Below are 13204 nucleotides of genomic sequence, written 5' to 3'. Positions count from 1 at the left end.
AAGTGGACTGCCTGTATTTCTGTGGCATATTTGCAAAGTTAGCTTGGAGTACAATGTATTTTGTCAAATTTTCCATTAGACTTTTCAGTGTGATGTACTTGTGTTTAGAAGATATGCAAATGCATTCTAATTTTTGCCTGAAGCATACTGATGAAATCCTCAAGAAGGATTTGGAGGGTTCCATAAAAAGATTATTGTGGTCAGATGCAAAAGTTGTGAATATCCATCTTTTTTTCTCCTTTTCTTCTGTTTTGTTTTGCCCCTGAATGCCTCAGGTCTGTCATCCTGGTTTGGGGGGCAAGTAATTTCATGCAAGTAATTTCATGTAATTGTTTTGTCAGAGGGAACACGCTTTATGCATGCACTGTTAGAGGGGGTTTGACAGCACATTAATGCAGTATTCCATTGGGTTCTCCTCTTTGAATTTCATGTACTGATTTTTAAGGGTATCAGTAAGTAACCTCTTTGTGATTGCATCCCTTCTGCCTATGGTGGTCCTTTCAGAAAATTGTGTCAGTTTTACTTCATGGGCTTTATTTTACCATATTTGATTGCTTTGATCCGGTATTCAAAGGAATGTGGCTTCTTTTGACTGGCTTTTATCATCTTATGTGAAAATCCAAATTCATGTTGTGCATCTCTTCCTAGGCAATACTTTAATAATCTTTCTTGCTTTCACTTTTGATATTAGCTGTTTGTACTGTAAGTTCTTCAGAACACTGCATTGTGAAACAGCAAGATCTTCCTAATTTGGCTGAGCAGTTTGTAACTTTCATGATTGGCTTTGGGTTTGAGTTTGGCATCTGGTCTTGCTTGGAAAGCTTAGAAAGCTTCAATTTGGCTCTTGCTACTTTTTTGTCTCTTTGCTGTGTTATGTATTCTACTTGAGCAGTTCAGACATAAGGTGAGGTATCTGGAGGACTTTCCTGGCTACCTTGATTCAGATGTATTGCCTCAGTGGAATGAGTCCATAAGCAGGCTCCTTAATTAAAAAAACAAAAATTAAATCTAAAGAACAAAAATGAGGTAACAAAACAACAAAACCTCCAGAGGACACTTCTGAAACAGAATGGTAAGAGGGACAAAGATAAAGTTGGTAAACAAGTGGCCAGTTTATTTATTTATTTATTTATTTATTGTCTGTGTGTGTGTGTGTGTGTGTGTGTGTGTGTATGTGTGTGTGTGTGTGTGTGTGTGTGTGTGTGTGAGTAAAGTTGTGACATGGACAGTGTATTAATATGTATGGGTTGGTGAGGCGTGTCTGACTGGGAGCTGTGTGTTTATGTGACATAGGTGGGGAATGCATGGGGGTTCAAGAGAATCGTGCTGCCTAGGTGTGGACTCTTCCCCATGGTGATGTGGTGTGACAGAGGTTCTTTGTGTTTTGTCCTTTGCTCTTTTATTTCTCTTGTTTATTTTACCATAGTAATTTTTTCAGAGTTTGCTCTCTTGGAAAATTGTGAGATGTTTTTTAGATGGCCACATTCTTTTCTTCTTAAAGGTACATTAGTCAACATTCAAGAAACATGACCTCTAGTGGATACATGAGTGAACACAACAACACTGGAACAATTTTTTTTTTTTTTTTGCTCTTTGGTTCTGCCTTTCATTTCATAAACAACAGCACACCTCCAAGATCTATAGTGTCCAGCAGAGTTCATTTACAGTTTTCAAGCATTACTAAAGCTGTCATGACTTCACCTTTGAGCATTGAGGCTGCTTATTAATAATACTTCATTATTTCACAAGTTCTTAGCAAATCTGAACCATGTGATAGCTATTAAACTGCAAGCAACCTGATAAGACTACTGTCATGCTCACTGTCCCTGACTATATCGCCCATCAATTTTATTCCATCACTCCGACCAGTCTCACTAACCACAGCCAGCTCCTGCTTTCTGCCTTCCTGATTATTACCTGTGTTATACTTGTTTCTGTTTTACTTTGTCTATTTAATCAGTCTCATCTCACTCTTTCTTTATGAAATATTGCCATGGTTTATCTTTGCATACGGAGCGTTACCTATATTAGCCTTCCAGATATACGACCTGTTTTGTTCTCTGGATTTCACCTTTGTTTTATCCCATTCTTGTTTGTTATCTTACTTGTACTGATTACTGGTCTTGTACTTTTTGGACTGTTTCCTCATTTTCTCTATTAGGTGACCCAATTGTGCTGTTTTTGCTTTCTCTTGCCAGCCCCATTTGTACTTTTTTCTTTGTTTTTGCCCTTTTTGGCTTGTGACCTGTTTTTGTTTTTTGTTCACGGCTTTGGATTTGCCCTCTCCTAATAAACATGAACTATTAGATTTGAACTGCAAGCATCTGAACTCCATCATTTGTGTTACAACTACAATGCCCTCCCCTGGCAAATAACTGATTACCAGTTTTCTAAATGGTAAATTATTGTTTCTTGTCATTAATGATTTTTGGCAGTATAGTATATGTTTGTTTTTCTTTTTGACCACAGTGCAAGCACCAGGTGATACGGGACACACAGTGATTCTGTCATATGCTTTCTTAGTCAAAGAGGTGGAGATGGGGATGGAGTAATGGGGTGCTGAGGAGTGTCTCGTAAAGTGACTGACAGGATGTAAACACATTGTAATCAGAAAACATGATTTCGTCCCAGAACGCAACTTTTCAAATATTTTTTCACAGCAACCTAATACACATGTTGCCATTGCTAAAATAATTATTTTATTATTTTTTATTGTACCAAATATTTCACAGTTTATTTGAATTAGTATGAAAAGGAAGAGAATCAACTAATAAACCTTTAATAGTTCATAGGTACCTTATTGTAAAAGCATTTTTTGTCATATATTTTTTCAAGTAAAAAAATATTTAAAATATGTATACATTCCAAAAGCAATCAATAAATCAAATTCTCTGATAATAAAAAGAAAAAAATAGTTGTCTGTGGCACCCACAGGACTGGAAAACCCATCATAAACAAGTTTCAGTGTGCAAAAGAACTGCAGACTGTGCGATCTGTTTAGGAACACCACACTCTTTATCTTTGTGTTAAATATTGTCAATAGTAGAGTTGGGGGCAGGGGGGCAAGAGTTTATTCTCAGTTTTCCCACTTTCACTGGGGTCCTGCACCCCTAACCCCTGTGAATGTAGAAACTCATCAGTATATTTGCATATGTGAATAAATGCACATGAGGCAAGGTAATCACAGGAATAGATGTAGATGAAGAGATTAGATTTGAGGATCTTACACCACTGCAGTAATTTATAAATAAGTGATGCTGGGAGCCAATAGGAGAGCTTGAATGACTGTGAAAAGAGTGAAAGAGATTTTTCAGCTAGTAAACAACAATTTCAGAAATTTAGCTGGCATGTTTTCTAAACTTGCCACACAGGTATACATTTTCACATTTCTGATATTTGTGAGATAACGAGTACCATACAACTATAATGATAAAAAAAAATAAATAAAATGAATGCAAGGCTTAATATTGAAATTAATTCCAATATTGTGGTGCTTAGTTTTACGCCAATGTGTAAAACTAATCTTATTTGACTGTGCTATAAACCATGAAAAAAGTAAAAATGAATGGCTGCCTAGCATGGGGAAAAAAACACTTTTAGAACACTTGTAGAACCTCACTGTCAACAGTTTCAAAATGGATCACATGGCAATACCAGCACCTTGGACTTCAGTTAGCTTAATAACATAAAAAAAAAAAAAAAAAAAAAAAAAAAAAAAAAAAAGACAACTCTCTCTCTCTCTCTCTCTCTCTCTCTCTCGCTCTCTCTCTCTCTCTCTCTCTCTCTCTATATATATATATATATATATATATATATATATATATATATATATATATATATATATCACCATACATTTTAAAAGATTTACATAAATTTGATCAACGTAAAATTAAAAGTATATATATATATATATATATATATATATATAGAGAGAGAGAGAGAGAGAGAGAGAGAGAGAGAGAGAGAGAGAGAGAGAGAGAGAGAGAGAGAGAGAGAGAGAGAGAGATCAAATTTATTTAAATCTGTTTTCTGTTTTAAAATGTACTTTGTTTTACCGGGACTTTTCACGACCCCTCCACACTCGTAGCGTGAATGGCGCCGTTTACTAGCGCACTAGAAACATTTAACCGAAGCCTTTAAACCATGCCTACCGCCTGACGCGCGCTCAGCTGATACTGTCAGCACGTGATCTATCTGCCGACCACATGACTCCACGCTAGCCCTTGCTGCTTTCTATATCAACTTTACCGTATCAGTCTTCATTCTAAAAACGCTGCGGATGGAATTTCTTCATACTTGAAATATAATATAATCTAGACTTGTAGGACTTTGTTTCAGGTGAAAGGAAAGTAGATTCGGTAAGTAGTAACAAGTCCATCGTGGAGAGTTTTGAACGAAAATGCAAGCTACCTTAAACTATATTAACTAGCTAGCTAATAATATTGGCGACTTTGTGTTCGCGATTGCTTAGTAGTCTAATACGCCTTCCGTATGTGATTGGTTGCATTGCGATTCCTGATTGATAGGAATTATCTACTATATTATATGTACATTATCCGGAATAAATGTTACTCCGAGCCTTGCAGTCATCTTAACCATCGGTCTGGAGGTGTCTGTTGTTTAAAATAGAACAATATACGCGCGAAAATCAACTATTGATTTGTGCATTTTCACAAGCTATAAACGCACCTTGCCGTTATGGAGGTTTTTACACTTTCAGAAATAGGGTGGCGTGTAGTTTGCTCTGTTTGCTGTGGACTAGTACACACAACTAAAGATGATTATATGAATATTGATAAAAAAAAATGGCCATGTGTAGCCTCAGAGCAGTAAAACCGGCAAAACGGGAAGTTAGTTTTTCAGATCTTCTAGGGGTGTTCCATAGGACTGCATCCTTTACATATCCTACACGGTAACATGTCTTATTACTAGGCTACTGAAATAGGCTATTAGTGTTCACATTCACTATTAGAACACAACTATCAAAGCGACGTCTTTTTTTCTCTAAAATGACGCCGTCCTAGGCCATGTTTTCCCTTGTTGCATAACTTCAAATAAGCTGTATTGTTTGGTGACTTTTAGAACAATAATTGATCCAGTGCATGTTTTTACCCTTGTATAAGGTACATCTTAAACTGACTAGATCTAAAAAAAAAAAACCTTACAGTAACAGCTTTGTCTTAATCCCAAATTCTGTAGGCTCAGACACAGAAATGTTTACTATAAAGTCACTGGTGAAGCCTTGAGGTCTTCATCACTAAACCTTTATGTATGGAACGAGGAACTGAGAGAGAGAAGTGTGTTTCAGATCTGTGTCATTGTCTCAGATTTTGGGTCATTGTTGCATACAGACTTATTTTTTATAGTTACTGTTTGTATAAAAAGACTTTTTGTGGGTGTGAAAGCTCATGGCCTTTAGTACACTGTTCTCCAATGTGTGAGAACCTGGCACATATGGTGCCGTCAGGTGAGCAGTCATAAGGTTATATCATGTGCTGTTCAGCTTATTCATCTTATTTTGAGGACAGCATCAAATTTGAGTCTTTTTACCTACAATTATTGCTTAGATAAAGCAGCTATAGTGATATGGTTATAGTCGTCTGATTAAGTAATATAAAAAAGATACAGGAGTCAAGTTCAATGTTGGAGGGAAAATAGTTTACCTGTGTGACTTGTGTTTTGTGAGGTGTGAGTTCACATGGCTCTAAATTAAAGTTCAGTAGCACATATAACTGCACGGTTATGACAAAAACTTGTAAGTTACAAGATGTTCAGCACAGGCCTATGCAGGAAGAACAGTATGTCCGGCTGCGTGAACACATTTTATTTGTACTTTTTTCTTTTGATGATTTGTCATTAGTAATATCTCACTCATTGCTTCATTGACAAAATTCCTGAGAGTCAGCACTTGATAAGTGATATGTAAGTGATTGAGTTATTGGAGTAATCTTGTGTAAATTGCCTTGGCCTCAGCAATGTAACTCAGTCTGAATTAAGTGTTGCTAAGTCTGTTTAAAGCTATTGCACTTGAATTCTTGCTAACGTCTGCCTGACCTGCACCTCCCTTTAATGCTACACCCAACATCTAAATCTTTCACCAAAGCCCTCTTTCCAAACACAAGCATATTTAACACAGACTATTTTTCTATGTGCTACATGCACACACAGAATAATTGACAGACTGGTAGGACTGCCTCCTTGTATAGAGTTTTCCTGATTGGCTAGGATGGTGAGACAATGTTTGCCTTTAGCCTGCTAAATTTTTAATCACTGACACTTTTTTATTCTTTCTCAGAACATTTGTTTTAATGATAACTGTAAACATGTAATGACTGCTTAATATATGTTACAAGAAAAAAAAAACAAGCACTTACAGTAGTAAATATTTAAAGTTGGTGTATCTTTAGTATATCAGTATATCACAATTAGCATTTAGCTGTGTAATCTCGATGTGATATTTAATTCCTTAGTTACAAGAGTCCTTCTTTTCATCATTTTATTCTTTGCAGCTCTCTCTGAGGTATGCATCAAGCAGCAGCTGTTTTTCTGCTGGCATTCTCAGCAGCTACCCAGGCACTGGACAATGGTCTGATGAGGACCCCACCCATGGGCTGGTTGGCATGGGAACGATTCCGCTGTGATATTGACTGTGACAATGACCCGCAAAATTGTATTAAGTAAGTATAGGTTTATAACTGACATCTCAAATCTCAGAGTGCTCTGTGCTATGTGCTCGACACATTCTCCACTTTTGAGTCCTGCTTCTTTTCGCGTGTCTGTTTCCTCCTCAGTGAAGTGCTATTCAGGGACATGGCAGACAGGCTGGCTGAGGACGGTTGGAGGGAGCTGGGTTATGTCTACGTCAACATTGATGACTGCTGGTCTTCGAAGACAAGGGATGCGAAGGGCCGCCTCCAGCCCGATCCAAAGAGGCAAGTTTTAAAGTTCATCCACTTCAGAAGTGAAAATATCATTGTCTTACGATATTTATTATCTTATATATTTTTCTTCCCCAGTCTCATAAAGATGTGTAGTTGTTGTCATGTGCTTTGTGGAACAAATCTGCCATATGCCAACAGCAGTTGTGCCAGTAAGTTGTCATTTCATTCTGAAATGTGGTATGTGGGTTCTCATGTACTTTTGCATCTGATTGTGCACTACCAACAGGTTTCCAGGTGGTATCGCTAAACTGGCGCGTTATGTCCATGACCGTGGGCTGAAGCTGGGTATCTACGGAGACATGGGCACTTACACCTGTGCAGGGTACCCTGGCACCACCCTGGACACAATTGAGACGGATGCTCAGACCTTCGCCGAGTGGGGCATCGACATGCTGAAACTGGATGGCTGCTTTTCCAACTCCAGTGTACAGGAACAGGGTGAGAGACCGACCAGAGAACATAAAGGTTGAAGATAAGTGAGAATAGCAGGAAGCTCAAAACTTGAAAAAATAGTTTGGGTAAAGAGACTTTAGACTAAATTGCTTGTGGCAGCTGGTAGGAGGGTAGGCTTTGTGCTCTTTACTAAAATGACATTCTGACTTGCAAATAATCATTCTCTATTATATTATGAGATGCTCAAGACAAAAGGACATAGTTTGGCATTTACCTACTATTGTATGTTACAGCCACAGGTTCAAGTTTCATGCAAGGTTTATAAAACAATGAATAAGACAGTATCTTTGTAAGATCATGTATAATATTCAAATAGCATCAAATAGTTGTCTATAGAACTGACAAAAGAGAAAATGATACTCAATATATAACGTAACACAGGACACAGTCACCACCAGTAATATACAACTATGATTTCAACAAAGCTGTTGAGAAATAGCAAGACACCTAGTGTAAGGTTAAAACAGTGCAAGGACATTCAGAAAACATGTCTTCAAAGATATTCATCCAGATAAAAAGATGGCCATCCTCCATTAATTATATGATTAATGGAATTAATTGTGGATTAATTGTTAATCGTGTGATGTCGAAGCTGGTTCTTCATGAAAAATTGTTCTTGAAGATGGGGGTGCCAGCCCTGACACTGCTACACCTGCACGCAGATCTTTATTTAACAGTCTGTGGCCAAGGTGAATTTGGTCACGCAGTGTGGAACAATTTCTGTTCCTGCAGCATTCAAGGTAAAATGGACCACTGGAAGAGTGTGGATTTAATTATTTAAAAAAGAATGCAAGTTAAGCAAAGTTAGCAAGAAAATAAAGACACCCCCCCTTCCCCCCATTGTGTTGCCACATGGTAAATGAAGTTCTCAACTATGTGGCAACCCAGAACCACACTGTGCTTTGTATTTATTTTCTGATAGACAGCTCTGTCTCTTTAATAGGCTACCCACTCATGTCAAAAGCTCTCAACGCCACTGATCGCCCCATTGGTTATTCCTGTAGCTGGCCTTGCTACCAGGGTGGTCTTCCTCCAAAAGTGAGTGAAAAAACCAATAGCAAATCTACCAAGAATTACACACAGAGCAACTCGGTGGAATTACTTGTGACTAATTCTGTCATGTTTTGTAGTATGATCTCTGATCATCTCATCATATTTTTTCCCCTTATATCTAGGTGAACTACACCATACTTGGAGAGATCTGTAACTTGTGGCGTAATTATGGAGACATTGAGGACTCTTGGGACAGTGTCCTAAGCATCGTGGACTGGTTTACCGACCATCAGGACATCATCCAGCCAGCAGCTGGTCCGGGACACTGGAATGACCCTGATATGGTAAGGAGTGTTCTCATTCAGGCTAGGGATTAAATGTTAAATGCAAATTTATATGGGTAATATAACATCCTGAACTTCATGTGAATAAGAGTTTTATGAATAAGAGTTTCATGAAAAGTATCACAGGATGCCCTGGCTAGCAAAGTACCTTTAGGTAGCACTTTTCACACAGTTCCAAGTGCTTCACACAAAATAATTAGATAACAATAGGAAATGACAGACTGGAAGGCTTGGATCTGAAACTCTTTTTCATAATGCCTAACTGGTAGTTTTACATTTCTTGCTTTTATATGAAGAATATTTATAAATTTATGCACCAGGTTCTGGACTTGATTAACACTGATCAACAAAATAAAATAATGTTCTGTTTAGTTGTTCTTCTTATCTTTTTTTTTTTTTTTTTTTTTTTTGCCTAGATCTAATAGTCTAATTTCAGATTTTGATTAATGTGTCACTTATGGTCGTGATGGGAAATGTGAAAACTTTGTGTTCCCAGTTGATCATTGGAGATTATGGCCTCAGCATGGACCAGTCACGTTCTCAGATGGCATTGTGGGCAATAATGGCTGCTCCTCTCTTCATGTCCAGTGATTTGCGGACCATAAACAGTGGGGCACGTGCTATACTTCAGAACAAAGCTGCTATCGCCATCAACCAGGACCCCTTAGGCATCCAAGGCAGACGCCTGATAAAGGTAAGACCTGTGGGGTAAAAAGACAGAGGAAGGCCCGCTAACTTCTTTTTATTTTCACATGCACTCCTCTCTCTCTCTCTCTCTCTCTCTCTCTCTCTCTCTCTCTCTCTCTCTCTCTCTCTCTCTCTCTCTCTCTCTCTCTCTCTCTCTCTCTCTCTCTCTCTCTCTCTCTCTCTCTCTCTCAGGAGAAGAGTGGTATAGATGTTTTCTGGCGTCCACTGTCGAACCAAGCAAGTGCGTTGGTCTTCTTCAGCCGAAGGACTGACATGCCATACCGCTACCATACGTCTCTAAAGGCCCTCAATTACACTAAAGGCACCTATATGGTCAGCAGCTTTCTTTTTTTTTTTAACCTAGAACAGTCGCAAGGTCCTTTACCTATATTTTACCAGCCTGTTTGTCTGATGCTAGTAGATGGCCTAGCCATTCTTACTATTACTTGGCATCTTTAGTCAGATCACATCATTAGTCAAAAAGGTTTAAGCTTGCAAGGTTATGCTTTCTGACTCACTTCCTCTTCCTCCCTCACCTGCTGTCTCAGGTGTATGACGTGTTCTCACAGAAGGTCCAGCCCATGCTGAAGGACACCACAGATTTTGTCGTCTCCATCAATCCCACGGGAGTAGTCATGTGGTATGTGTTCCCGGCTGCTGGCTGGCAGGCAGAGGCAGAGTCTGTTCACTTCACTGAGATACTGAAAAGAATGATGCTCTATCAAAGGGAAGAATATGCTGATTCCCTAACAGAACTCTGAACTGGTGTTTTGCAAATAGCTGCAGTATCCAAAACTGGTACAGCTACTGTCTTTGGCATAGCACTGAAATAACTGTACTGTAAACACTTATACTTGCAAAACGTTGTCCCATTCTTTAGTAGTCTATCTTACAGCACTGAATAAATGTTTGAATGAAGCTATTTAAGTGTTTTTTGTTGGGGTTTTTTTTTTTGTTGGTTTTTTTCTCAAACTTATGCAAGCTGCTCTGGTGCTGAGCTATATGAAGGTTACATTTTCAACACTTAATTTTGAACTTCTCAGTGTTTAATTTTTGTTAAACTGAGAATATTCCATCTTGAGGCAGTAATCTGATTTGAATTACCACATCACTTTCTAAGCAGACGGTAGAAGCAGCTTTTCATGCATAGGTATGAAAGGCTTGTGCATAGATTCAGAATGCAAGCCATAGAAACCTAGTGGTCAGGACTTTGGGCCATCAATCGGAAGGTTGTCGGTTCAAATCCTGGCTCTGCTATGCGACCACTATTGGGCCCTTGAGTGAAGCCTTAACCCTCCCAGCTCCAGGGGTGCAGGACATTGGCTCACCCTACGCTCTGACCACAACTCACAATGAAGACTGCATTTTGTTGCCTTGTACTTATACTAAGCAATGACACAAATTTAATCTTAATTTCTCAATTAATTAATTTTGACAGAGCACATTGTTCAGTTGCCTCTTTTAGTTTTTATAAAGATGTCAGGTTTTATTTTTATACCCATTAACTTTGTGGAAATATTTGGGTGCTGTGCCAGCAGTGTGTATTTTACTATGTAAGATCAGGGTACAGTGTTTGGATAGCAGCTGTTTGCATTATACTGGACCTTATTAGGCCAATCAGGTCAATGCGGTCCGCTTGGACATCTGTGTCCAGCACTTCCTGCTCAGGGGCAATCTGCAAGTGAAATTGCTTGCAATCAACTCTTCAGAAAGGAAAGGACTTGACTCATAATTTTGGTAGGGTTTGGGTTTTCTTTCCAAATTTATAATATATTCCAGATTATATTAGCTAACTAGTTTTATATGGATTAGAACTGAATTTGAATCTTGGCTCTTTTTGGACATGTCTTTTGCATCATCATGCATTTGTTTCCTGCTTTGACCAAGCCAAGCATTGTCATAAATATACCATACCACTCACTGCATAATTGTTTCTTTAGAAATTGTCACTTTATATTGTGAATAAAAGTTTGATCTTTTTAATGTTTCACTGCATTTTTAAATTATTTGACCTAAGTGATATTAATTGGGTAGGTACATACAGGCAAGGCAGAATTTAGTTATACATAAGATGAGATCTCAAATATCCTAGATATCCTTGGATAGAAATGAACAAACTCCTACCAGGGGTTGTTAGGTCGACATTTCCCTCCATCATTGTTTCACTGAATTAAGACTATGACACCTAAAGGCTGAACAGAGAGGTCTAGGTCTTAGAGGTTACCAGACCCACCCCCTTCCTAGCTCGCTTTTAAACCACAGACTGAACCTCTTTAAATATAATCCCATATTGACTTCCCTGGTCAATAAGGCTATAAGCCCCCTGAAACCATTAAAGTCCATATGGACTTTACAAATTACACTGAATTAACTTGCATATATTTAGCCACTGCCCTCCCTCCACACAACCAGTCACTATAGAAACTGTAAAATTTGTACTGGCCTACCCAGGTATTGGGCCATAATTCGCCCTACTGGCACTATTAATGCATACTCGGTACCAACAGTTCCATCTGGATCTACCATTCTATACATGATAATTCATTTCCCTGCCCAGTCCTCTCTCCCTGAGAAACCAAAAACCACAGAAGCTCACATACTTCACATAATTCCTTCAGCTGCCTGTAGCATATAGCTTCTAAAACCAAATTCCACAAGCAAAGATATGGCATTCTTAGCTACAACTCCCCTTGCACTGATCTCTAGGGCCCTAATATACACCTGCCACCCATGTTCCCTCACCTCAGTCACCAAGTCTCCATATTTCATCTAATTCTTTTGAATGCTTCATTAACTGCATCATCAAAAGGAATTATTGACTGTATAAAATAACAATCTATTTACTTTGAGTGCAATGCCAATTCTGGCTTCAGCATAGTTGGACCTATCATTTTCTACCTACATCCCCTACCAGTTTCCAAACTCGTGCTTCAACCCATCTACCAATATTTATAACTTGTGCTCGTTCTTCACTACACTGCCCCTGATGCACAAACCTAATTGCTCTACTACTAACACTAATGGACAATGAGTGAACCTCTATACACGTATTATCAGATAAACATGCTAAGGATCAAAGGATCTGATGCCTGTGATTAACCTTACACGCTGATAAAATATGCTTCAGCATCTAGAATCAAGCCAAATCTTTACCTACTCACTGTCCAAGGTTTAGCAGAATTGGAAGGAGATAAGTTACTCCAAGCACCCTGTGTGCTGCACTGTCTTTGTATTTAGTTCATTTCTACTTGATGCTTTTTGGAAGTAATCTAATAGTACATTTCATGATCATAAAAATCAGAGCTGTGGAATATCTTATGGCACTATCAAAATGTAAACTGAATATGGAATGTTGATTTTAATTGTGACTCCATATCCCATAGTCAACAATGCACCCTAAAGCATCATTATAAGGAATTCACATTGTTTGAACTTAAATGCAGTTCTACTATGGGACCACTGGATGGCGATATGACCAAGTCTTTGATTGTGGCAAGGAGAACTAGAGATTGTTTCCAAGGCTGGTGGAAATTTCCTTTTACAGTGATCAGAAATCAGTTTCATCATTTGTGTTTTACAGATTGTCATAAGGAACCATTCAGAACTGATTTGGCTAAAAGTGCATCTTTTTACTTTGACCATCAGAGAAGATGAACTAAGCATCTACTTCCTGTGTATAATTCTTCTAATTCACCAATGCAGGGCTTCACCCTTGTCTGTCTGATTTTAGTCCTTTGTATGGCAGTGGAAGTTGTTTGCAGAATATAGATCTGTGACAGGATGGCA

The 13204-nt window shown here is 38.4% G+C and overlaps 1 protein-coding gene across 1 annotated transcript; it reads left to right on the top strand.

The window, feature by feature from the left end:
* Window positions 1-4204: 4204 nt before the first annotated feature.
* naga (N-acetylgalactosaminidase, alpha) lies at window positions 4205-11405 on the top strand. Its single transcript, XM_027011136.2, has 9 exons — window positions 4205-4358; window positions 6510-6677; window positions 6792-6932; window positions 7168-7379; window positions 8338-8432; window positions 8570-8731; window positions 9228-9425; window positions 9611-9751; window positions 9967-11405. The coding sequence occupies exons 2-9, from the start codon at window positions 6523-6525 to the stop codon at window positions 10177-10179; spliced, it is 1317 nt and encodes a 438-aa protein (XP_026866937.1). The 5' UTR covers window positions 4205-4358; window positions 6510-6522; the 3' UTR covers window positions 10180-11405.
* Window positions 11406-13204: the final 1799 nt, after the last annotated feature.

The sequence above is a fragment of the Electrophorus electricus genome, chromosome 2 (assembly GCF_013358815.1).
Source record: "Electrophorus electricus isolate fEleEle1 chromosome 2, fEleEle1.pri, whole genome shotgun sequence".
Classification (NCBI taxonomy): domain Eukaryota; kingdom Metazoa; phylum Chordata; class Actinopteri; order Gymnotiformes; family Gymnotidae; genus Electrophorus; species Electrophorus electricus.
This window is presented reverse-complemented; position numbering and strand designations above follow the sequence as displayed.

Coding starts and splice junctions, on each gene's coding strand:
- naga (XM_027011136.2), top strand. CDS start 6,523: ATGCATCAAGCAGCAGCTGTTTTTCTGCTGGCATTCTCAGCAGCTACC. Junction 6,678..6,791: donor GACCCGCAAAATTGTATTAA/GTAAGTATAGGT, acceptor TTTCCTCCTCAG/TGAAGTGCTATTCAGGGACA. Junction 9,426..9,610: donor AAGGCAGACGCCTGATAAAG/GTAAGACCTGTG, acceptor TCTCTCTCTCAG/GAGAAGAGTGGTATAGATGT.